The sequence below is a fragment of the Hetaerina americana genome, unplaced genomic scaffold (assembly GCF_022747635.1).
Source record: "Hetaerina americana unplaced genomic scaffold, ioHetAmer1.1.p SCAF_24, whole genome shotgun sequence".
Lineage (NCBI taxonomy): Eukaryota > Metazoa > Arthropoda > Insecta > Odonata > Calopterygidae > Hetaerina > Hetaerina americana.
The window spans coordinates 242,184-270,049 of NW_027286808.1; the positions used below are offsets into that span (position 1 = coordinate 242,184).

Genomic DNA, 27,866 nt, shown 5'->3' on the forward strand with positions numbered 1-27,866 from the left:
GCTGTAGATTTGTATTTAAATTCTAATGGCAATCAATTGCGAGTCTATAATGACTATCTGCAGTAAATGTGACATATTCCATACATGTCCTTGAGGAATTAATTAACATTAATAATATTACCACTAAAATTTAGTGTAATTCTATTCTGTACCTTAGAGAAGTATTTATTGAAACATAGTCAAGCAGTTCATTCAATAATTATTCCAAAATTAATGCAGAAGTTAAGAAGTCCTTGTGCAATGACCAGTTATGCTGTTGCCAGTTTAAATTCAGCCATTCATTATAATACCATTAAAATGAAAATATAGTATAAAATTGCATAAAAACAAGGTGGAAGATATTATAACTACATTTAAAAATAACATGTGGCACAAGTAATTTTTATTAAGTATTCTATACAAAATATATAATTATCATAGTGCCATTAACTAGGACAATAATCTTCAAAAAACAAGCCAATGGCCATAAAAGAAGTCTTCATTCTTCACTTCAGGAACCTCTCTGATAAAGTTATAAACATTCGAGCTGGCATTCATTAAACCCATGTATTACATAAAAAGAAATGTTTGTTCATTTACAAAACTGCATTTAATGAGTACGGTACATAAATATAAAAAAGGTATAATTTACTTATCATACACACAATGTATTTATGACATTCAAAAATTATGCTATGCTGACCTAAAATCATAGTTACAAAGGTAAATCTTTTCACAGCCAGTCTCAACTCTAACAGCTATTTTTTTTATAAGACAGGTATCTACAAATGAAAATGAAATTATTGCAGCAACAGGAAATCTTAACAACATATACATAAAATTTACAACATTTGACAAAGTTGCACAAGAAAAGCAATAGCTACATAAAGATTTATAAACATATACTTGAAAAGGGAGAATATCACATTGATCGGAAAATCAGATTAGCGAGGAGATAGAGAAAAAAAGTTTTCCCTGGACTGCTGTTCAAAATGAAAGCTGCAAACAATTTAGATAATGAGATAACTTATGAGATACAACTCAAGTAAATATTCTCAGTAAGTGAGTCTGAAGATAAAATTAACAAAAATAAACAATAAAAATCTGGTGATGTAACTACCTTAGGTAACTAAACGCAATTCCAAAATTAAATAATCATGAAAAATAGGTTAAAAATTCCCAGAACACATTTCACAGTCAATTTTTCACCCTATGATGGCTGTGATGATGTAAATAAAAGTTTCAGATCTTCCAATGTAAGTTTATTGCTCTGAGGATTCTTAGCTCCAGTTAGGACATTTTCAGCCATGGTTAGCTTCTTATCTTGAAGTTGATGTATCTTTTCTTCCACTGTGTGCTTGCAAATAAACCTACAAAATTAAAATACATACTTTATTTAAAAAGTAAATGAATTCACAAATAATTTTTTATTTCTTATACCTATACATAGCATACCTATATATGTGGACTTCTTTCTTTTGTCCTACTCGATATATCCTATCACATGCTTGGGCTTCCAATTGCGGATTCCAGTGCAAGTCAACCAACAAAAGGTGATTACCTCCAACAAGATTCAAACCAACACCACCTGCCTGCAATGACAGCAACAAAACCTGAAGAAGAAAAATAGAAAAGCATACATTTAAATTATTCGTGCACTCAGGGAATCATATAGTACCTTTAGCAGTTCCAATGCATTTGTGTTCATTTGAATGTAATGTGCTACAAAGGCCCATGACAGGAGTTATTAAGAAAGTAATGACATAGTACACACCTGAAATTTTGTTCAAATTTAAAACTTTGCTCCTATTAGAGAATGATAACAGAAAAAAAGGTACGATTAAATAAATGTGTGCATATTATTCACAAATTTAACAAATGCTTTTAACAATGCATTCCACAGACATGATAAGCCATTAAATACGAGGGTCATCCGGAAAGTAGTACCCGTTCGTGCCGCATGAAGTGCTGACGACGCGAGTAGCCGCTGGACGAGGTCAGATAGCTTCAGTGGCTTGTCTGCCTTCTCTGAGCCAAGTTGCGTGACGCTAGCATTGCCTGTGTTGTTTCTGTGATTGTTTACAATGTTTAAAAAAATTGAGAACGCCGCCAGTTGTGAAGTGAGGGCAGTGATTAAATTCCTCAATGCAAGAAACGTTCGCCCATGTGATATTCATCGCCAATTAAAGGAGGTGTATGGAGACAATGTAATGGACGCGTCGTCTGTTCGGCGGTGGTGTCGCAACTTCAACATGGGGAGGGGGAACACACACGACGATGAGCGTTCGGGGAGACCATCTGTCATTACAGACCAACTGGTGAGCTCAGTTGACGAATTCGTGAGGAACGATCGGCGCGTCACAATTGATGACATCTGTGAGCATTTTCCCAATGTTTCTCGAACAATTGTTCATGAAATTGTTAAACACCATCTGCATTATGCAAAAATTTGTGCAAGATGGGTCCCTCGCGTATCTCAATGAGCTGGCGGCGAAGGACTATGCAGCAGGAATACAGAAACTTGTCACACGTTATGACAAATGCCTTAATTGGCTTGGAGATTATGTTGAGAAGTAGTTTAAAGTATCCTCTTTCAAATAAAATTTTTTATGTTTGTTAATATTTACTTTTGTCTTTTTATTTCACGAACGGGTACTACTTTCCGGATGACCCTCGTATTATATGTTACCCTAGGTTTTCTTCTGTTTACGCTAGGTATTGGATGGACAAAAATTGAAAAGTAATACATTCTTTGCCTCTCCCAACAAGACACAATCTGAAATTACAATAAACCTTCAATTTCACATACTTCAATCCTCCATTCATTCCACTATGTACAAGAATATCTCATATAGAATGGTGGCAGGCACACATTGTTTCCAATTATTAGTAATATAACCTCAATATTTTACAATAAAATTCTCAAAATCTACAAATATTTTAAGTGCACATGCAGTAGAAGTCTTATGAAACAAAATTTCCAACCTCGTTGTTTATTTAATTTTTTTTAAATTAGCCACAAAACTGTTATGTAATATCAAAACATTTATGCAAGTGCTGACCTATTGAACATAGGAGAATACTACTGCATTGGATTGATTTCTAGAACATTGAAATAGATTAAAATATTTACGTTCCACAATAAAAGTAAAATGACTTATTCTAAGTTTGAGTATTTTTTTCATTACTCTGCTCAGAACTGATAACACAACAGCAATCAGATTTGAAGATAAATGGGTTGGAAATAGAGAATTTGTAAACTATATGAATTAAAAATCAAAATAAATATGAACCCTTAAAAAAAGACTAAAATACAGATTAATATTCAGAGAGAAGATGATAATATGAGCTTCATTTTCCCTCATAAATTTGGCATTTTTCCTGCAGGGGAAGATGTAGAAGAGGATGCAAAATCTCCACTCAAAACTCTAGAGAAAGGATGGGGAGTAAATATTATATAAAATTTGGAAGACAAAAATAATTGCTCCTAGATGTCCGGGGAATATTTATCCTGGTCAACAAATAATTAGTTTTTCAACTAATGTCCTATAACCACAGTTATCAACCTGAAAGTGATAGGTTAAGATAAGAGCTTACATAGTACTAAGCCCAACAGCTATTCACACACCAGAGTGAGGGGGCCAGTCCTTTCCCTGTGCCACTTCTGGTCCCCCAGGAAGATCCAGTACCCAAAAAATTACACAGCTAAGGTGGAGCTGAGTGTCCAGAACCATACCCATATTGAACCGTCTCTCCCACATCAATAGCCCACTTTAACCACTGGACTACCACCTCCACTGATTAGGTAGTCTGACGTAGTAGTCCAGTGGGTAGAGCACTGGGCTGTTGACTGGAGGGCTCAGGTTCCAAGGAACACTTGGGCTCGGTCAGCTCAACCCGAGCTGTTTTATCTTCCAAGACACATCTTGCTGGGATACCAGAGGTGAAACAGGAAAGAGAACTGGCCACCACCCCCCCCCCCCCTGTTGTGTGAATTTCACACACTGTTGGCCTTAGAACTAGGTGATCTCTCACCTATCAAACCAACCTTCAGGTTGAGAACTGTGGTTTTTTGTCCTATAAGAGACCCATAATCATATTTATTCTTTCCATCATTTCTTACCATAATTGTTTTTATTTAGGAGTATTTTATGAAAGAATATAACCAAGGGAATCACAACATGCATTAAGCTAATATATTTGATGCAATATTTTCATTGACCACAAGAAGTTAGTGTTAGACTAGAGGATCATACTCTCCCTCCTCTTCCCCTCTCCCAAATAGCAAAAATCCTTTGCCCACCCATTTGCCGGGCAGACGGGAGATGATGAGTACACTTAGGGATTAGTTACAAAGAAAAATTAGGTAGAGTTACAAACCTTAGTACCACGAGCACTGTTATTAAAATTTTCAACAATATCAGTTCTAGTCTTCAATGGTACAGAACCGTTAAGCATGTAATATTTTATCCCATTCCTTTTTAGGTGATCACCAATTAGGTCCAGTACTGATGTCCACTGTGATACCACAACTGCCTTATCTTGACTTTCAAGTACATTTTCTTTCAAACAATTGAATAATGCATTAATCTGAAAAAAATCATAGAAAGGACAAAAATTAGTATACATACCACTATGGCTAACTTAAAACTTCAGTCATTAATAGCATTGTACATTTTTCAATGATATTCAATATCTTCCAAATTTGAATCCTTATATATTGAGTTAAAGTAGACCTCTCATATTAGTATAGAGTAGAAAGCCGTAAAATGATACTTCTGATTTTTTTCTGGTCAGAACCTTCATAGAAGACATCTGACATTGAAACATTATGTAGAATGAAAAAACCAAGCAAACACACTTTAATGATGATGAAATACAATGGCAAATGTATTGGCTTAGTAAATCACCTTGTTTCTAACAATACCATTCAGATACATAATTTTTGCCTTTTCTGGTTCACAAAATTATAAAACACCCATATTTCATCAAAATACATCAATTTGGAAAAAGCAATATTAACTTTTTGACTTTATAAAATTTTGGTTCACCATCCAATAATGAGATCTAAATACATCGGTAATAAGCTCTGAGTCAAGAGAGAGGAAGCCATTTCAAGAGCAAATGAATTAGAACTCAGGATTCCTTCTCACCCTCTCAGTACCTTGGCACAGAGATGAGAAAAAAATACATGGTGCCAAAAATTCAACATGTTTTAATTTGGATATGTCTAAGCCAAGTTAGCCTTGAGTTTATGTAGCTAAATACTTAAAATTATAGGCAAGTGATTGCAAGCACAAGCACAAGCACAATGTCATAAAAGCAGCTTCCTGCGATCATAGTCATACTGACTTAAACCCCAATGCTTAATCTCATTTTCAAATACTGACTAAAAAGACGACTTAAAAGGAATATGCTAAAATATGAGATAACACATGTACATGTGGATGGCATAAGAAGTGCAAGATTAACATTTAATTTAAATACATTATAGGCTTTACTGCGATGAAAGCAGTGAAAATACAAACATTTACTAATAAGTTGGTACCTGAATACAAAATAGACTAAACTTTTGGCTAAAAATATATTGTGCCCACTCCATCCTGTTTTATATAATGTATATAACTTTCACTTGAATTTATTACAGTGAATTTCACTCTAAACTCATCGCAAATGCAAAACAAATTCTAAGAATTTTAAAAATATAATGCTACAATTCACATTGACTTCAATGAGCACATAAAAACGAAAAAATACACTCTCACCCTCTTGCAGACATAAAATAAATGATACTTTCTTTCTAAATTAATGAAGAGCTTCATTAACTGCACATCTCCATTGAAACTGATTCCTTTTTAAGTCAATAATTTCTAATACCAGACAAATCTTTTTTCATTTAAAATATTGTTAAGGATATCTTGGCCTTAAAAATTCTATCTTGGTTTTCTTGGTTGTGAGATTTTGTAATAAGTTTCATTTTTTTAACAAGTTCAAAGTGTTTATTATAAAAGATGGATGAAAACTATGATTAATTAATAGTTTTATTTTGGTATTACATTTTGTAATAATTTTTCATTTCATATGATCTATAATACATTTGAATAGTGCTTGAAGATTTGTGCCGACCACTAAGATGTGTTATTTATAATGCCTTTTGTACTCGGTGTATTATGAGAGAGGGCTTTATTCATTTCTTTAGTAGTACTAGAAATATTTCTCCAGCAATGAAATATTCATTAATTTGGTTAGTTTTTCCCAGCTGTATCCATGGCAGCAATAACAACTGTAATATAATTCTGGATAAACAAGATGGCATAGGTCAGGAATGACATTTTCTAAATACTTACAAAATGGATTTTACCCACTCAAATAAATTATATTGTCTTCATGGGAGAAACCTAGGGCTAACTGACCCTGCACTGTCTAAAGAGACATAAAATTACTTACTGAACTGGAATAAGGTTGGGTAGACAACCGATTTCTCTCGCATGATAGAAATTCTTGAACACTTAATATTGCAAATTCTCCATGATTCTAAATTACTAAGTTTCCATCATTCATAATTAAGCTGACCAAATCAACAGCCACATACAAGCAGGCAAGAAATAAAATAGCTTCAGGTATATTGGAAAAGTCGTTGAATGGATTTTGTTTGATAATATAAAAATACTTGCTTTTGTACTGGGGCGATTGAGTCTAAATACTGGATTCTTCATCGTAAGAGGGTTCTTTTCTAACTGCTCTTCAAATTTATCATTTTTATCCTTATCCACATCAGGCTCTAATAGGTTAATGGAATTCAATTGGGAAATCAGATCAACATCAAGGCCACTGTCATCCACAATTCCATTGGTTTTATAATCTTCATCCTCCAACATCTGTAGGATAAAATTTCATTACGATACCAATAATCATTTAAAACAAAAAGTAAGCATAACTGATTTAAAGGCTTCCGTAGTATTTAAAAGAAAATACAAGAGTACAGAAAGAATGGAAAATATAATCATTGCATGGAATATCAGAGGAATCAATAGGAAGATAGAAACCACAATTAAAATGATATCTGGCAAAACATACCTTTTTAATCATGAACAAATGGCTTGACAATCACACAACCAACATGTGCCTCGCCTAAAATCAACACCAAACTTCAAAGTTAATTAACAGCCCCCTTAATTTAAGATTGCATTGGTATTTCAAAAAAATCTAGTTTTGAGTTATGAGAAACGCCATTGAATAGAAGGAATGATGAGGCAAAGGCCCAGACATTTAGTCACTAATGCCTAGTGGGGAAATTACTTATCTATGAATGTTTGAGATGAGTCATACTTCTATAAAACTAGGCATCAATTGCCATCAAGCATAGATATCGGGCAATGTGATAATTGTTGAGCAGTCATGAGTTTTCCACTTAAGCACTATGTAATCAAATATACTGTGAGCATTACATTATTTGAAACAACACCAGTTATTTTTCATGTCTGCTTTAATCTGTCTTACAGATCATTCACTGATGCATGTCTCTCCAAAATGAAGTTTTCTAATGGATTTTTACAATTTTATTGAAGTTCCCCAAATAATAATTGCTGTTAACATGAGTAGTTTACTAAGAAAAAATTATTCGCCTTGACTGGGATTCAAGCCCTCCCTTGCTGTCTGGTCGAATGCTTTAGCCAGTTCTACTAATAAATCCTCTCACACACTGAAATTTTGGAGGCTTTAAATGAACAAAATGTTGCACCACAGTCTACAAGGTTACTTACAAACACTAGGTTTTCCCTTTGACAAATTCAAAGAAACTGCAGGAGATACCGCAACAATAAATTTTAATTGAGTAATTCACTGATGCACAATTTGTGGATGACATCATTAAAATTTACTGTCAGAGTATCTCCAGCAGTTTCTTTGAATTTGTCAAAGGTATGACTATTTTATAATAGCTCCAGTCATGCCAACTCTATGGATAATGAGATGAAGATTTTTGTGCAGCATATAAAATGCGACACAAGATTGGCCATGCTATTAGTAGATTCATTCTCCGAACCCCACAATCAGCCAAACAAATACTTCTATGGGATATTGGCAGATATATTTATCAATAAAGTTAATATAAATTTTTAATGAAACAGTCAATTTTCACATTTAGGGATTTAAAGTTTGTGAAGATTATTATTTGAATTATGTCATCTGATCCTTATCTACTATCTCTTTGATTTGTACTTGAGACTGCGAATGGGGCACAGAAAAAATTTAAAAAGCATGAATTCCCAAAACCCAATTAGCTAAAATCCGATGGCAAAGAATTATTTTTTGATATAAATTAAATCCATTGATGGTGAGGTACATTAAACCAAAACTTTGCAACAAAAGTGCAATAACACCATGAATTTCTTAAGAAAAAAGACTTTTAACAAAAGAATACCAACATACAGACTGTATTAACCCGGGATGGCAGCAGATTTGACGAAGCCGAAGTAGGAGAACAAGCAAATGGTGGGACTTCACACTACGATCTGGAATACTCTTCATAGCTTCCACAGCACTCCCTGGTAAGAGGGGGTTTGACCAAATTTCTAATTCAATAGAAAGGTAAAGAAAAGAAAATGATAGAGGTTAAAAATTTACATGGAAATTATCCAATGCTATAAAACGTATACATTCTCAATGATAAAAATAATTTCTGAGTTGCATAAGGAAAGGCGGTGAACAATAACATTCTAAGACTGACATACACAAAGTTTCACTCACCAGAAATACCAGAGGAGAACCCGATACCATTTTGGCCAGCAGTGGGTGCCACGTGAGAACCTGGTTCATCACCATTCAGTCTGCTTTCTATTCTAGCTGCATGCTGATCCATAAATTTTGCAAAGAGATTTCTGCAGGAAAGAGAGACTTTATTCACTCCAATTCATATGGCATAAGAAAACAAAAGCACACGTTATGTAGTATTAAGGAAAATCTAAAAAATCTTGGTTTCAATACTTCTAAAAATGATTCCTCACATTACAATTAAAATAAAAGGCATAAAGTGAAAACTGTCTGTAGTCAAGCTTAGATTGAACTAAAAATTTTCCATTGAGCAACGTTTATGTAATACTCGGGTTTGAGATAAATGAGTAGCACAAGATGTTTAATGCAAGCATATGCAATATTTGCATCAGTTTTCGAACCAGTTATCCCCATAAATACAGTTAAATACATGCGCCAGTGGATATTTTAAAAAGGTAGCATGACTTTTTTTCTTCTTTGCCACCACCTATTTCCATATTATTCTCAATGCAATCAATCTCCCATTCTTAAAAATTAATGTTCCAGTCACAAAATGCTGTCCCCAAGTTTTTCATTCAATCATATGCACACCCCTTTGACATCTCCTCCTGTACATCAAGGTTCAAGTAACATGGCAATTCCAATAGAGTGGATTCCTTGCTTTATGCACACTATGTGAATGCTTTTTCCCATCATTATCAAGTCTTACATTATTTTTCCTCATTACCCATCTCTACTGAGGGAAAGTGCGGCAAAAGAATGATCTTTGTCTACCCATGCCCGAGAAAAGTTAATTTTCAGCAAACTGATGAACGAATTTTTCCCTTGTGGTGACATGCAATGATTTTTTGATGCAGTCCTCAGAGAGGCAAAGTACAATGAAAAAAGAGACTCTCTATACCAAATGACTGAAACACAAATCTTTCAAACTTAGAAAGACAATCTTTCTAGCTTGAAAACAATGTGAAAAATTACTGAATCTCTACATTGATTCTCACTGTCAATTATAATTACATTTCCTTCAACCTATGAAGAAAAAAAAGACCATTTTTCTACCAATGAATTGGATAGCTTACAATAAAATGCTGAAAGGATGTTTCTTGAAACAACAGCTGCTTTGCCATTATACATTTCTAAGCTCTGATTTAACAGTAATTTGGACAAAAATGAACCATGGGAGACAGATGGGCATTTTACATCAATATCAGAAGCCAGGATTCAGAGCGTCAGAAGTGTTGCCATGTGTATCACTCACTCAAAATCAAAATTCAATGGAATGAAAAAAAAATGTAGCATGAAAAATGTGGAGAACTGAAAAAATATACACTGACTATGGAAAATATTTCATAGTAGAACAATGAATAACAGTTCTGGATAAATTTTTCCCTTGGAATGGAGACTTTCACAAATGCGCAATGCTTACAAACAAGAAAACAAACTATACTGATACTGCTGGTGCTTTCAGTCATAGATTCATTATTACTGAGAGATTGTCATAAAGGCTTCATCAAGGTATAAAAGAAGAATTTTCAACCTTCATTATTCATGTCACTGATCAAGGACAGGTTCACTCACAAGTAAATGCCCACTTCAGCAATTAGAAGTATTTTTTGACTGAGGTCGGCTGTCTATAGGACATTTAGCTTATGTAGATAGTTAAGGCTCTTCTACCCAGGTTGCTCAAAAAATATTTTGAAGCAAGAGTATACAATTAACTACTATGTAATAGGGCAACTACTATTCTCAAACACTACATCCTTGTTACAAAAAAGGATGCAATGTATGAAAAGATGGCATTCAAAGGAATGGTGAGAGCCACTTGAATCAACAGACAAGAAAAGTATGTAATGGTAAATGGAGTGACTTGGTGGAACATCTAAATGATGCATAGGAAAGAAAATGGCAGGGCAGGGATCAGCGGCAAGGAGAGGGGAGAGGAGGGGGCGCTTTGTTTTGGGAAGAGGGGGGAAGTAATGGATTGTCACGGCAAGGGGTAAATGAAGGTTGGTGTATTACATCTGGGTTGGATTTAGAAGAGAAAAGATTATGCAGGGATGACTGGAAAGAGTACAATTTCTTGTTAACTATGTTTTCACGTGGGGAGGTTTGATCTACAAGAATTTTCTAGCTGCTCAAGTGCATCAGTTCTTCGGCTATTCTTTTCCCTCTTTAGAATAATGGGTTTGACATGGTTAATGGGTTCAAAATCAGGAGTGTAGAGAGGTGGATCCAAGTGTCATCCACATTAATGAATCGACATAAAAACATCTTGCTTGCTTCCCTTAAACCACTCCAAAAGAGCCATGGAAATTTTCATTTGAATGCATTTTTGGTCCAAAGTGTGCAGACGTGGCAGCCGATGTGCAGATAACCTACATATGTCCAATTCTTCAGTCAATATATGACAAATGCATTTTTTCAATATGCCTGTAGCCTTTGCTATCTAACCTAAATTCAATGGTCTTCTAGTACTATTTGGTGAACTTTATCAATGTTATCAATGGTTGCTGCCGTTTTTGGCTGTCCCCAAACACTTATCATCAGCCAAGCTGGTATGGCCACGTTTAAATTCAGCTGCCCAAAATTGCAGAGACCCCATACACAAGCATCCTATTCATCTTTGATTTGCATATGCATTTTGCCTTTCAAAAACAAATATTTAATGACACCTCGATACTCAATTTTTTCCCTTTTCACAAAACCCTCAAAACGAATCACTCAAAAAATTCTCAAACAACAACTGAGAGTCCAAAATAGCCGAAATTTTGGTGAGATCCCTCCAACGTATGCAAAAACAGATTCTCCAACTATTGTAAAACGCACTGCCACCTTCATGATGAGGTCCGAAACTTTTAGACATCCCACATAAATTAAAACCTTTACATGCACGGTAAGACTAACAATATGTATAGGGATGGTGCTAGAACAAAAATTCATGAGGAACATAAAAAAAACATGAGAAGCATTCATTTGCAACAGAAGTTTAAATGCAATTCAACAGGGGCTTTTTTGGGAGAGAATACACCAGATGATGAAGCATTGGTAATGATATTCTTTCACCTTTTCCATTCCCCTAACCATTTCTGGTATGAACAAGCACCGCAAAAAAAATGAATTTGTAGTTAAAACATGATAATTAAAACTATAGTCAATATTACCTGGATAAGATCAGGATCTGATCATACACAGCCTGTTCAGATGGTTCCAAATCAATCTTAATTTGATGGAACTGCCTTTCCGGAAGAGAAGCAAGGCTCCCTGAAGACTGAAGCTGCTCCTTTGTTCGCCTCAGCATGAGACTCTTCATCAGCATATTCATTCTTTGAGCCCCAGCCGCAGTTTTATTATCAACCCAACGCCTCCAAGTCTACAAAGAGGTTAAAACTTGTTTCAGCATCATGAGAAATCATTTTATGATGAAATTTACCATAACAATATGAGTTGGAATGTTGTTAAAAATATAAAATCAAGTTTAGAATCGACTGGAAAATGGAAAAATCTTCATACCAAATGAAAAATTACTCATTCCTCCATATATTTATTCTACCCACCATATATTTATCAAATGGAGAACATCGTAGAAAGACAATCAGTGCAAACAGATCCAATTCCTTATTGTGGATTGGTGTACCAGTGAGAGCCCATCTATATGTTCCTTTTAAGCAGCAAACAGCTTGAGATGTTTGACTTTTATGATTTCTTACAACGTGAGCTTCATCTAAAATAATTCTTGTCCACTCCAGTATGTGTAAGGGGCCATCCTCCTTCTGAAAAGTTATTGTTAAGATTACAAACCACTTCCTTATTGAAACATTCAACTTCACAGATATATCTTTAATTACAGCAAATCAAAAGATAATCACTTGTTTATAAAATTAGCAAAAAATTAGCTCATCTAATTTATTTTAGCCATTTTTATTCATCCCTTCATTGCTACTAGGTGACATTTTAAAAATTTATTTCCAACTCTCAGCAACTAGATGTACGAAGCAAGTCCCATAAAGATACTGCTGAGTAAAATGATAGCAAAGTTTAGCTGGAAAATATAATGTATAAAATAAATTATATATTATTGAATCTGAGAAAATTCCAAAAACAAAAGTGTGACAAAGAATTAAATTATTAACTTAATTTTTTTTAAGTGATTCTCATGATTCTTCAGGCCCAAATAAAACACAACACTATATCAGCATGTTGGCTGAATATTAAGTAATGTTGCATAAGAAAAGTGGAATCATTGTACACATAAGAGAAATAAATTATCAAAGAATACATATGTACATAGTATAGGACTTAATCTGTATGCATATACAGTTGCGTGAAAGAAGAGCAATGGTAAAAAGACCTTAGTTGCAGGCAATGGCTGAATAAAAACATTAAAATAATTACAGATGCTGACTGATAGATAAAAAAACTTAATTTAAGTGGCATAAACTGAAATTACCTTGGATGAAACCTTCTTCTGTATACTTGCACACTCTCGCATAACAATTCCATACGTGGTGATTACAACATCATGCCTTTTCAAACTGAAATATTTTCAGATAGACAGGATTTAAGAATGTAACATGGCTCATGATTAATTTTCTGTCTGTCAGACATAAACATCCAAATAATCCTAGTCAATATGCTGATGATGCAAATGTTCAAAAGACTAAAATATCTAAAGTCTTGTGAGGCATGACAATTGTAACTGAATTATATAAAATTCTCTAAATGAATACAGTTGTGAACTAAAAAAGAACCCATGTGGGGAAATGGTGAATAACCTAGGTAGATTTGACTTGGAAGCAACATTCACTTAAAGTTGATGATTAAACTGGGGTGAGACATTTCAAATAACAATGTGTATTCATTACATAGGATTAGATTTTAGCTGATTTATGGTTAGAACAATATTCAAAACTCATTATTTCATAGAAGAGCCATCAAAATAACCTTTTTGGAAACGCAATAGTGAAAATGGTTAAGGTGGCTGTAAAAACTAAGATGTAATAGGGCTAACTTACCTTTTTATACCATTAGAGCGGTCTGTACCATGATGAACATACAAAGACAACGACGACTGCTTACATCTGCGATCAATCTCATTTTTCCACTGACCCAGGAGACTTGTAGGACAGACGATAAGTGTCCCTCCTCTTAAGTTGCCACCCAAATCTGATTTTGTTAAAAATGTGGAAGTAATAATTTTTTTAACGGTAATATATGCAAATGTCATTAGAAAATTATATCTGCTAAATGATATTAATCACTACTTTACATATATTCTAACAACAACTAAGTGACATTTACTTCACAGCCACCAAGGTAAAGATAACTACCACAAACACAGTAATCAACCCGAAGGTTCGTTTGGTAGGTGATGGCAGAGTTCACCAAGTACTATACCCGACAGCGTGTGAAATTCACACATTAAAGTAGGCGGGCCAGTTCCTTTCACTGTTTTCCGTTTTGGTCTCCCAGGGAGATCTGAAAACCGAAAAATCACATAGCTTGGGTGCAGCTGAGGGTGCCCAGAGAGGCTTGCCCGGGCATTCAACCTGGGCCCTCCGGTCAGTAGTCAAATACTCAACCCCTGGACTACCACGACGACCCTTAAGATAACTTAATCACTAAATAATTTCCAAATTTTAAATTAAAAAAAATGGATATCCAAGTTCACACAGGTATTTAGCTCCTTCCAGGATAGGTGGGCAAATGTTACAAAGTTGCAAGCTACAAAATTTCACTGTGTAAAGAGAATGGCATCTGGAATGCTTACATCCAGTGAAAAGGAATCACAATAATAGTCAGGAAATTTCAGGCCCTAAAGCAGGGATGGCGAACTTATGGTATGCCAGCCTAGAGTGGAACAGTGCAATTATTTTGGCAATCAGAGCAGGGAGGGTGCTGAAGGAAATTCCACAGTGATGGATTGGCATGCGATTCAAGAGTATACTCTTATTACGTAAATAAAAGTTGGCAGTCAATCGCCAAAAGGGTGGCCATCACTACCCTTTAGCATTTCTATATTTTTGCCTAAAGCTAAAGCAAAGTACTTTGCAAAAAGAATAAAGATTTTTCAATGTTCATTTTCGGACTAAGGTTGATGGTCAGCAAATAAATAAGAATTATATGGTATTGAAATGGCCATGGTCAGCACCATATAATTCATATTGATGATACCTGGAATCATCATTTAATTGGACTCAATGAAGGATTATAATCAATTAGCAAATAAGGATAGAATTATTCCCATGGCATGGGTGAATTAATTTGTTATTTTAAATTGCATTTAAGAGAAATGATGGAATTTCTCACACAATTGAATGGTATTATGCTAATTTATGCTTCTTGTAAGACATCAAAGAAGTTGCCATCACTTTTAAATTCCATTGAAAGTATTGGTAGTTATGAATAAAACAGACACATGGTCAGCACCATATAATTCATATTGATGATACCTGGTATCATCATTTGATTGGACTCAATGAAGAATTATAATCAATTAGCAAATAAGGATGGAATTATTCCCATGGCATGGGTGAATTAATTTGTTATTTTAAATTGCATGTGAGAGAAATGATGGAATTTCTCACACAATTGAATGGTATTATGCTAATGTATGCTTCTTGTAAGACATCAAAGAAGTTGCCATCACTTTTAAATTCTGTTGAAAGTATTGGTAGTAAGAATAAAACAGACACTCATAAAAATGTAATAACATTTCATTAATATAAATTGGACTACACATATTAATTGAAACTTACCTTCAACTTGCTCATCCCTTATAAGTTCCTTGTGCTTTAGAATCAGTGAAATCATGGAAAGAGTTTTTCCAAGTCCCATGTCATCAGCTGAAAGAGAAAAGTGAATGAATTAAAGAATTTCTACTGCCGGCAATTGCAAAAAAAAAAATATATATATGTATAAAATATCTTCGAAATGGAACGCTCTTCGGCGTTATTCGACAGCCGTGCTGTCGAAACGTAAAATAACAAATTGTGAGTGTCCTTTCTTTGTGTCTCTATATTCTAAAAATCTACATCTGTGTTTATATATATATATATATATATATATATATATATATATATATATATATATATATATATATATAAATAAAATACTGTCAAGATATATATATATATAGAGAGGGTCACCTACAAATAAATGGTTTTAATACTTATTATAGTCCTTGGAGGACTAAAATTAGGTCTATTCTATCTGCTAAGAAGTTATGGATCCTTTGAATCAAACCAAATTTTTCAATATTGTTAATTTGGATTAAGTCCTCAAAATTTCTCCTCAGACACACCCTTCTTCCACATTGATTCCCTCACATCTGTACTCTAAGCACTGCCAATATCTGAGGAATAAATTCCAAAGAGCCATTTCAATCACGAAACTGATTTGAAATTCCATTTCACAGGATGTCCTGCTAACTCGAAACAAATGTGTATTCTCTTAATGAACTATAAAGCAATTTGTTGTAGCAATTAGACCTGAACAAAGAATTTTTTACAAACGACTTCTTCCAACCACAAATAATAACATTATTTAGTGAACACACAGATCCACATGTCTTCAAAACAGGGTTGCAGCACTGAAAAATATACTGAGTAAATGAAATATATAATGCATTGTGTGGCTGACACTAGACAAAGTTCCCTAAACCAAGTTTAAGTCAACTTGGAATACCAAATATTTTCTCTTTGCACTCAAGCATAGACACATTTATGTGCCTTTCAGTTGGCATGTTACTTGTAATCAGTTAGATCATTGGTTGAGCTAATTTTTAAGGTATATATTTTTTGAATGAGCATTTAGATTAGCATTAATGGCTTGATTCACAGGAATACCTACCAAGAATTCCCCCTGATGGTACCTGCCGCTCCCTCCAAAGCATCCATGCCAAACCATGACGTTGATGAGTCATAAGTGTGATTTTAAGTCCTTTGGGATCCTCTGACATTACATCCTCTGCAGGGCACGTTTTCAAGGAGTCGTGCAGGTTTTTCAGTGAATCCATTGTCACACTATCCATGCCACGAATCATAGAAAAGGTGTTGGAATAACATGACTTACCGGAGGGCTTGTTCACAGAATTCATATCTGGAAGACAATGGAAATAGCTGGTAAAACAAAATGTACACAGCCTTATGTGACCTATACAAAAAAACTTTATAATTACATTGTAAGCTAATACCTGGTGTCATCTATTAGCTTAACTAGAACACGGTAAAGTATTTAAACACTACTGCATGCACACATTTTCTTATCAAGCCAGAAGATGGCTTATTATTGGAGCTTGACAAGAGTATGAAGCTCTTAAACTCCCCAACTAATCAGCTTTATTTCAAGAATAAAGTCACTGGTGCAGGCCTTGAAGTCAAAATTAAAGCTGATCATTGAGAGACTGAGTTGCAGGTTCCACAAATATAGCCCTATGAAATCACTTTCATCGATTATATAGGGTGGATAGAAAATCCAAACATGACCTTACTTGCCTTCACAATCAATACAAAGGCTACTGATACAGTGTGCATACCCTTTAGTACCTGTTACAGGAGTTTCCTACTTGTGAAGTGAAATATGAATGGAAAGTTATCAGAATAAATAAATAAATTATGGTATAGGGAATTTTTATAATTTACAGAAATTAAGGTAATCTCTTTTTTTTCCTTTAAAAACATTTAAATTGAAATAATGACTGATTCAGTAGAGATCATAGATCACAAATAGAGAATTTTCATTTTTAACTGATTCATTTGCATCATATTCAAAACTATTGTCACCGAGGATATTCAATAGCATAACCAACTTTTAGGGGAGTTTCCTACATCTAAGAACATCTAATTGAATTAGTTGAATGTGCAGCATAACATATCCATTCAACATAACTAATTGAAAAAAAGAAAGTTCATTTTAACATGAATTTAAAAAGGCTACTTCTTTCATGTAAATTCACAGGCCATGGTGATGACTTGTCAAGGACTAACAATACATTGCTAAACATTTTATTTTTGTTTGTTTCCTGGCTACAACTTTTGTCAAATGAGTTCATCATGCGATACATAGATGTCTTTAGTTTCTGAATTTGTCAAAGAAACCTCGGAAAATTTTCGGAAGGTATTTTGTAGGTGATGATGCCGTTGGAGTGTCATTTCAAGGAAGAAGCATCTTGTGGAATTTTCAGAAGCATCTTCCAGACTGACCTGGCCGCATTCTTTGCGAGGAAGTGTGTAAATCCTCATGAAGTCCAACTTTGATTTTCCACTAACCGATGCAAATAGCCATGGGCCAAGAAACTATTTATATAGGCATAAGTTTCATAGTGAAAGGTTGTGTTAAATGCCATCCAATGTAAGTTCATCCAAAATGCAGTCAATAATGATAAAGGTGTCAATTCATGAATATAGAGAGAAATGTAATCAGGCAATACATTTTAAGGTGTCCAAAGAGAGAGAATATTTTTTCAGTTCAGTAACCTACTTACCTTCCCTGAATATCCTTTTATAAAACTAAGCAAGAAACTTTGACTGCAGAAAAATCACCAAAAGCAGAGACATCATTATAGCTTATTTTGGATTTGATGCTACAATCATAGAAAGGGGCGATGGAGTTATGCACCAGTAATTTTTTGGAACAGCAGCATTGATTTTAGACCACTATTTTCACAAAATTTAATCAATTAATTGCAGCAATAATGCAAAAATAAATTTTACAAAAGAGAGTTAATATTGAAATATACTGAAACCAAATTGTCAATGTATTCATCACAAATGAAACTCTTCCAGATTTCAACGTGATTAGCTTGCCAATATACATTCAAAGTTTCATCTTTCAAGTAGCCAAAAGCAATCCCCTGGACTTGTACGTATTCATTTCGTAATGGATTATATTAATTCACTGATTCACATATAGCTATAAATTATATTGCACTAACTACAACTTCCATTGTTTCCGTATTATTATGAATAAGAAAGTCATGACCAAAAGAGGACAAGAGTTTTATTAATTTTACAGATGAAAAATATTGGTGGATATTGATAAAACTTTCATAGTTTCCGGTTAACTGTACTATTAAAAGCACAAATGCATTATCATATCATTGCATGCACAATTAAAGTAAAAATATACAATGTAACATGTATTCATAGGAATATTGGTGCAAAAGTTCAACATGCTGAATTTTGTGAGATAATATTTTTTAATGATAACAGGTTTTTAATTAGCCACTTAAAATATTTAAGATTGTAAGTTATTGAAGATATTTCCATCTTCAACCATTCACACAGTTAAAATTTATCATTAGCCAGCGATCATATTCATTTTTTAACCAAGAAATGCAGTCTACTTTTTCCCATGATAATTATCCCAAGAGGTACCTAATAGTTATTTTATGATAAACCTATAGGAAAGAATAACAGTTTTAAAATATAATTATAGTAAATATATAGGCTTTTCACTACCAGCAAAACCTAACCTGAAGTAATTTAGGAAGCTGTAAAGAGAAATAAATATATCGAAATAGGCTAGATTATGTATTGATTACTGAATGTATTTTAATGATGAAGGGTCATGGAATTAAAATATTTAACAATTGTAGACAGAAGTAAAAGACAGTAACGTTTAAACAAATGTAACAAAGCACACCCATGAAAAGGCAAGAAATCTCAGGATGGACAGGTGAGCAAAATGTTCTGTTAAAAAAGACACAACAGAGGAGGTTCAGTCTATAATTTTTTCTAGCAATTCAAGGATAAAAGCAACCACAGTTAACAACCCACAGGTTGGTTTGAAAGTAGAGGATAGAGCTCGCCTAGCAATAGGCACAACAGCGTGTAAAATTCACGCATCAGGGTTTGGGGACCAGGTGTTTTCGTTGTGTCCCCTGGGGTTTCCCAGGAAGACCTGGTACCCAAAAAATCACCAACTTGGATGAAACTGAGGGTGCCCAGAGGCATCCCCAGGAATCGAATCTGAGCAGTTGCCCAGTGCTCTGTCCATTAGAATACCAGGTCATACATAAACAATCTTAACATGAATGCAACTTGTACAGAGAACAGCAATTTTGAACTTCTCAAAACATTGCATTAGTCAATTGATAAGCACCTTTTATTTTACTCCATTTCAAACTTATCACATGTAACAAATAAAACTCCTTCTTTGAGTTCATACCTTTGACTGATAAAACTCCTGGTTTAATGACCTGCTCCACAATAATACTTGAATTACTGTCTACATCAGAGGAATCATTAGGAGATAGGGGCTGGTCATCATCAGGCATATTGTTAAATTCCAGTTTCAGTTGTTTCAACTCTTTTTCTTGTGAGGCTATCGCAAGCTGAAGTCTCACTCCTCTGTCAGGTAGAGTTGCCAAATCAACACTTTTTAAAACATCCTGAAATAAGAATATTTTTACATAATGGTAAATAAAACATTATATACTACTAAACAACATAACTGTCAGAATGGGTATATTCAGTAAATATTTTCTGAAGAGCATGCATTTTTTTTAAGTAAGAACAGACAATTAAGAAAAAAATATTCATAGGGTGAAGCAGTATGCCCAAAAATGACTAACAGTAGTGAGTTACGGACATAATGAGATAAATGCAGATAATTAATAATGCTGCTCAGCTTGTTTATACAATGATTTGACAAATAAGGGAAAACTTCATAATGCTTAGCAGCCAATTTTTTGTTTATTTAGCTGCAACTTAATATTTGTAAAAAATAATCAGCAGGAGAAAAAACTACACCAAAGAAATCTACCATCTAGGAATGTACTTTCATGCAAATATGGTTAAAATATGAAATTATTCAAATGCAATCATGAAATATGCCTGCAAAAACATTCCAACAATATTTTCACTTTCTTATTACTTGAAGTATACATTAAATACCTCCCAATGGATTACAACCTTGACGTGGGGTAGAACTTGCATGTTCCTGTGGACCCTAGAGCTCTGCTGTCAAGGCCAAGATGTCTAGTAGGGTCACCAATACCAGATGGGCAAAAGGGTATGTGTCATACAAAAAATAGGGCAGCATCTGCTCCTTAGTAAGTTGCCTACAAAATTATCTGACCCCAGTGGATTGGCCATTCCAATGATGGCATCAATTCAAAAACATTATAGAGCAAGGCAATGGGAAACCACCACCACCATTTATCCCAAGAAAATATAATGAGTCAAATACAAAAATGAGTTACAGCAACTATTGGACTCAAATTAAATGGCTATGTACAATGTCTGCCAGCAAAGGGAAGGCCTCCACAGTCACATCACAAGAAATTCTAGCATAGCCAAGATGATGACAGCACAAAAGAAGTCAAAGAGAGGAATACCACCATGAAAATAGGGACTTGAAATATCAGCACTATGCTGCGGAAAAGGAAGTTAGAAAACTTCAAACAAGATATGAGAGGAAATATAGATACGTTAGACCTGTGAAAGTTGATATAAATGGGGATTATTTCATGGAGAGTTACAAAGTAATCTATTGTGCAGGGATGGAGAGTCAAATTCAGGGTATTCATAATACTCAATAGGAAACTGGGGAGAAAAGTAGTAAATGGGGAAGAGATATTGAGTGAGAGATGTTGTTAACAGAAAAAAGCAGATCCGGTCAATCTAGTGGGAATACAGCAATAAGTACCAACAAGCAATCATATGGGGGAAGAAGTAGATAATGCATATGACCAGTGAATATACCTGGAAGTAAATATTTGATAGTATAGGTGTTTGGAATATAGTGGTAGGTAAAGGGGGAGATGAGAGCAAAGTAGGAGAGAAGGATTTGGAAGAAAGGAATGACCAAAGGGCTATAGAAAACTATATAGAGTTTTGCAGGAGATATACGAGTATCTCAACCATAGCCAACACCCAATTACCTGATTTTAATACCATAGTAGACATGGGTACATACGAAGGATGCCAAGAGATACAGGGAAATTTCAGTTAGATTATATTATGGTTTTTAGGAATTTAGAGTGTGATCACCTCACCCAGTTTCCTGGGAGCAGATGTGAATTCAGATAACAATTTAGTGTTTATGAAGAGTCATTTTAAATTTAAGAGAGCGAGAAAAGGAAGGAGTACCATGAAGCAGTTGATAAAATTCTGAGGGAGGATAATGGAGAGGGTACAGTTGGAGAAAGATGAGAATAAAAAGGATGTGTTTATGATCTTTGTGGAGATAGAAAAGGTGAATGACAGAGTAAAATGGACGCCAAAATGAACATTGGGTAGAAAATGTGAGTAGACTGGGTGTATAGACAACCACAATCTGTACATGTCTAAGACTGCACAGGTAAAGGGAATGAACAATTGGGATGGGCAGCGATAGATAGGGGAATAAGGCAGGGATGTCCATTATTCTCTGCTATTTTCTTTTATGCATGCGGAAGAAACGGCAATGGAGGCATGGGGAGAGCTGGAGGCTAGAGTAAAAGTAGGCAGAAAACTCTTCATATCAGTTAAATTTGCAGATGATCAAATGTTTGGTAGCTCGTAAGCTAAAAGGTTGCAATCATTAGTTGGTGACTCGTAGAAGCAGTATGATATGTGTAGGGTGAGGATTAAGATAAGCTGAGAATAAGAAAACAAAGGTAATTGTCTAGAAATGGAATAGCTAAGATAAATATTAAAGAAGAGGGACATAAAGTAGACCAGGTCGAACAATTCACATATTAAGTAAATATTTTGGAGGATGGTGGATCGAGTAGTAGGGACGTTAAACGAAGAGTTAGGTAAAGAAGCATCTATTTCGATGTGGGAGTAGAAAGTAGGAACATTAAGTAACGAGTATCGATAACCCTGGCGAAAAACTTTTATATGGGGCATAATTTTCTAAGGCATTGAAATTTGGTCGTTGAGGCAAAAGGATAGGCAATTATTGCAGGGTTTTGAAAAGTGGTTTCGGAGAAAAACAATTATCGTTAAGTCAATGAGATTCTGTATTGACAGACTGAAAACCATGATGACAGCCAAATATTTTCCTTACACAAGTCAAATAGGAACTGCATCACCAGCCACTTTGCTTGACATGCATCAAATGACAGTTCCATAGAGGGGCCATAATCACACCCATTAAAATTTTGAGAAAATGCAATTTCATGATACATAATTTCTCTCGTTAAAATTAACATACATTAGGGTAAACGGAGGCTAAATAAAATGGCAGAGGAGGAGAACGTGTTCTCTCAAAAATTAGAAGAATTTTTAGGAGCAAATATAGACTCATTCCATTCACTAGAAAAAATAGGTTGCAGATGTAAGTGTCAAGTCCAAAAGTATAAGAGAATACGTACACGTGAATAAGCACAGCTTTGCCACTTGGGTAAGGTATTAGGGTAATCCTCAGGAGTACAAAAAAATAAATCAGCTAAAAATAGTATATTTTTGGGTAACGGGACACACTGAAAATACCTTTTTTTTCTTAATACTATCTTCCAGCCCCGATATTTTTTGCGAGCATCGTTGTTTTTCAGTAAGACTTCGGTTTGGGTTTATATCCTTCATAGACGCGTACGAAGAATCAACACTTTCTTGAGTATCTTCCAAGCTATTGACACTTCCGTGCAAACTAAGAACCTTTCCATCCTCGCTTTGTCTTCCTGAACTAAGATTTAGCGCCTTAACAGAGGTTACTGATGAGTTACTAACATTGCTTGAACGTTCATTTCCTGAGTCGAGACCCTGAGTTGTGTTGCAGGAATTAGATTCAGATTTTCCTGAACATGGTATAGAAATATTCTGATTGTCCCCTGATATGTCTGTCAATGAGGCACTTTCCCCTTTAGCTGTTGAATTCGAGGTCTTTTTTGGCGAAATAAATGATAAAGATTCATCCATAGAAGTGGATAATATTGACATATTGCTGATATCAGGAAAAGAATCCAAGCTCTTGGATGAGGAGATCGAGGGAGAACTATCAACAGCACATATAGACATGTCATTTCTCATTGATAGGTCCATGGATACATTTTCATCATCCGAATCAGGAACAAAACAATTATTAACTTGGAAATCATCACAATCACGATTTCGCAACGTGGTGCTAGTACACATTTTCCCACTTTTTTCATTAACCTTCGAAATAGCTAATTGACTATTCTCAAAAATGTCAACAGATGAACCATCAGACAAATGGCTGGCACTAGGCAACGAGAAAAATGAGTTTTCTATAACTTGATGGTCGGTATGATAACTGTCTTTTTCAGCAGCATCTTCCTCAGAATCAGATATGATTACTAGGTCGTGTTCTTGCCTGTCAAAAAACTGAAAGGAATCGTCCAACATAATAACATCATTATTTTCACTCATGGTTTAAATATTATGGTGTCCTACGCATTCATCCAACTCAACCACAACATCACCTTTGAATCGGATTTTCAAATTTTTCAAACTGTGTAAGACGAGCAGGCACACCAACCGGTAAGTTTCACTAGTCAGTATCACCAACACGTAACATTTACCCTAAATAACGGCGTTGTGAATACGTGGTCACTTTGAAAAACCGTTTGATTGATGAAAAATCATTCATCAATATTGAATTGCGATAGCATGTGCTTGAGGTAAATATTAAGGATATTCTGATGTTGTCTCGAACGCTTATTTTTCAGGAATAGAACAGTGATACCATGCTGGTTGCGTGCGACATTCTTTTTCACCAGGTCCACTAAATCAATGCGCAGAAATACCTTAAGTGTATCGTTTTCTTCTTCATCTTTCTAGAATAAAACGCTATTCTCCAATATAATTTTATCTCCTAGCATGGAACCTTAATTACAGAGGGAATTACAATATTTCATAGTCTTGTAAATAAATCATATGGCGTAAGGAAAGATTCTATTGCCACTGTACTTTATTCGAATTGTTTCATTTGATTCCTGAAGCAAATACGCCGGTAAAGCACCAGATCTTACTGCTTCATTTGATTTTGCTCTATTATCGAAATTTTGTATGGCACCCTTAATTTTTATTTATTATGGAGTGAGATATACTTCACAGTCAATGGCTCAAAGAAAAAGCACATAATGAATTATATACTGTTAGGTTCAGAAATATACTCAGGAAAAATTAATAAACATTAATATTATTACAGCTTCATCCAAGCTTTATGATTTACCAGGTACCCTTGGGAAACCACGGGTAGCCCAGTGAAAGGAACTGGCCCTCCTATGCAAATTTTACATGAACTTGGGGTAGTGTTAGTTGAGATATACCCTTGCCTGTCAAACCAGTCTTTGGGTCACTCATATTCAACACCCATATGAAATGTGGATAGTTATCTCTGCTGTCAAGTAACAGATTAATCTTTTTTTACTGAATCCTGAACTTCATACACAAAGCACTTTAATGGAATAAGTTGCTTAAAGTATTTCTTAATACAAATTTTTCAATAATAATGAGATTTGATTATTTATTTTTCGTGCATAGTCTAATTTGGTAAGCATTTTGAACAGTATGTTGCAAAAAATTCATGATGGTTTTCAAAGTCATCTGTCTGTTGCTTCCTTCTAGCGATGGACACTTCCAATCTAGCCTTGGGAATTCTTTATTTACCAAACCGCCAAAACCAATACCACACTTAAATCAATTCGATACTATCTGCAACCACTCCACCCTAGCCTGGTGCATATTTGATAAACATATATTTTTCATTTGCTCCAGAGTCAAATATCACTCGTCACGTAGAAGCAGGTTTGAAATAGATTTTGAATAATGTGAAAATCATGTGCCTTGGAATAAAACAATGAATCAAAGAATTATATTACATTTTGTACATGATTCATTACTACCCCCTTTTTTCCCCCATGATTAGGGAAAGTTGTCTTGACCTAAATTTTATCATTTTACGTACTTCTTATAGCTTAATTATTTTTTTATTTTGCTGAATTATTTTCCATATTTAATTTAATGGGCATCATTTTATGTGCAAGTAGTGCATGACTATTTCTCCACTTGCAGAGTTTAACAATCATAGAAATTCATCATCAATGGCACAAGACATGCAGTAAATGTGCTATATCTATGTGAAAAATGTGCATATGTGGGTGTGAAAGATCAGAGAAGGCCAAATGCTGGGTGACAAACCGGGGATGCCCCTGCCCAGCTGGTTTTTCCAGTGACCAAAAGGGATACTTACTCTAATTGTCTCAGCGGCCATGGAATCATAGCACCAACATTATTAAAAATGTTTACACATAGAGGAAAATTATGATGAAAAGTAAAAAGTTTCAATTTTTTGGGGCGAGTAGATAGTCGGAAAGCAATCAGGAAATCTTACAACTTAAACAAAACTTGTATTTGCTGGTGCTTTACATTCAAATATGTTATTTTAATCTGCACAGTATCTTTTCCCTGCATGGGATTACTGCACAAATTGCATTCCATACACATGCACTGTTAACATAATGCTAAAAGTGCAATGTTCGTAGCAAATTAGATGAAGAATTTCCAACTCACAACTAACTTGTATGCATATATGTATATAAAAACCCATAAACACAGTAATCAATCCGACGGTATGTTTGGTAGGTGATAGTAGAATTCACCCAATGGCATGTGAAATTCACACATATACAGGAAGGGGAGCCAGATCCTCTCCCTGTGCTGGCCATGGTTGCCCAGGAATATGTGGTACCTGAAAAATCACTCAGCTCAGGTGAAGCCGAGGGTACCCAGGAATCAAACCCAGGCTCTCTGGTCAATGGTCCAACCCTCAACCCCTATACTAATGTGTCCCCTATCGAAATATGTATATATGTGGGTCGCAGTAGTCCAGGGGGTAGAGCAGTATGTATATATATTTCTATACATATATATATATAAATATATATACACACACACATACAAGGTCTGTTCGAAACGTATTGTGATTTTGAATTTCCACAGTTTATGTATCTTTGATTTTTTTGTGGCATTATGCTGGTACTTATATCTCTCACTCATGCCAAAAAGTTTGACCATTTTGAATGTTCAGTTAATTTTTGATAGCTGTTTTGCAAATAAGGAATATTACCTGCAAGTTATGCACAATTTGCGAGAACCAGTCTGCAATAAACACCCGGATTTGTGGAAGAACAAAAATTGGCTTTTGCCTCATGACAACGTCCCTGCTTACTCATCATAACTTGTGCGCAAATTTTTTGCCAAAATCAACGCACTAATGACACCGCAGCCACTGTATGGCCCCCACTGACTTTTTTTTGTTCCCAAAACTGAAGAGGCCCATGAAAGGAAGACACTACACTGCGATTGATGAGATAAAAACTGCATGGAAGGAGGAGCTTAACAAGATCACAAAAAATGATTTTTTTGAAGTGCTTCGAAGTTTGGAAAAAACATTGGCACAAGTGTATAATATCTAATTTGGATTACTTTGAAGGGGACAAAATAGATATTCATGAATGAATACATAATTTTTGAAAAAACACAAAAGTCGCATTCCTTTTTTTACAGATCTTGTGTGTATGTATGTGTACATATATATTTTATATATAAATATTAATATAATTACAAACGTCGGGTTTTTGTTTCTGGATGTGTATTTGGCCAATGTGGCTTGTCTCCTCCTCCTGGCTATGCATGCCAAAAAACACACTGTTCCTATCCTTTATGATGTTGTATTATTCCTTTTCTACTGTCCTTTCCTCTTGTGTCATCTATTTCTCCTTTGGTGGGTGAAACAGCTCCCTAATCCCATCTCCTGGCCAAAGAATCAGGGTGCTTGGTTGCATTAACCTCCCGCAGAGTTCGGGGTAATTTAATTCCCTCGATAGCTCAAGTGGTTAGAGCATTGGCCCGGCAAGTCGAAAGATTTGTGGTTCAAGTCCTGGTCGGGGAAATATTTTTACACTTGGAATCTGCTCGATCCTGCCTTGCTCACCTCTCCTGTGTTTGTCCTTTATATATATACAAACACAGACATATCAATCCAGCAAGAAAAAATTCAATACATATCACTAGAACTTCATGAATGCAATGATTTCATGAGTTCATTATATCAATAGAATAGAGTACAGGCAATTTTAATAAGTGGCATACAATCTCAATCAATTCACTGACAACTCTCTTTAATGTACCACCCCCTCAAATTCGGAAGTGGCTCTCAAAATACAG

General features: G+C 34.8%; 1 protein-coding gene across 1 annotated transcript; it reads right to left on the reverse strand.

The window, feature by feature from the left end:
- Nucleotides 1–482: 482 nt before the first annotated feature.
- lds (transcription termination factor lodestar) lies at nucleotides 483–24,106 on the reverse strand. The gene is made up of 14 exons (XM_071586708.1): nucleotides 23,169–24,106; nucleotides 19,915–20,137; nucleotides 16,597–16,845; nucleotides 15,504–15,590; nucleotides 13,761–13,911; nucleotides 13,196–13,280; nucleotides 12,303–12,518; nucleotides 11,910–12,118; nucleotides 8,728–8,858; nucleotides 8,410–8,552; nucleotides 6,654–6,857; nucleotides 4,360–4,569; nucleotides 1,435–1,592; nucleotides 483–1,349 (listed from the first exon to the last, which is right to left on the reverse strand). The coding sequence occupies exons 1-14, from the start codon at nucleotides 24,063–24,065 to the stop codon at nucleotides 1,190–1,192; spliced, it is 3,123 nt and encodes a 1,040-aa protein (XP_071442809.1). The 5' UTR covers nucleotides 24,066–24,106; the 3' UTR covers nucleotides 483–1,189.
- Nucleotides 24,107–27,866: the final 3,760 nt, after the last annotated feature.

What these genes read in the sequence shown, in the direction of transcription:
- lds (XM_071586708.1), bottom strand. Translation starts at nt 24,065, where the DNA reads ATGAGTGAAAATAATGATGTTATTATGTTGGACGATTCCTTTCAGTTT. An exon ending in AGAAGAAGGTTTCATCCAAG is followed by an intron (nt 12,519 to 13,195) that starts GTAATTTCAGTT and finishes ATAACTTTTCAG; the next exon opens with AAGGAGGATGGCCCCTTACA. An exon ending in ATCCCGGGTTAATACAGTCT is followed by an intron (nt 6,858 to 8,409) that starts GTATGTTGGTAT and finishes TTTATCCTACAG; the next exon opens with ATGTTGGAGGATGAAGATTA.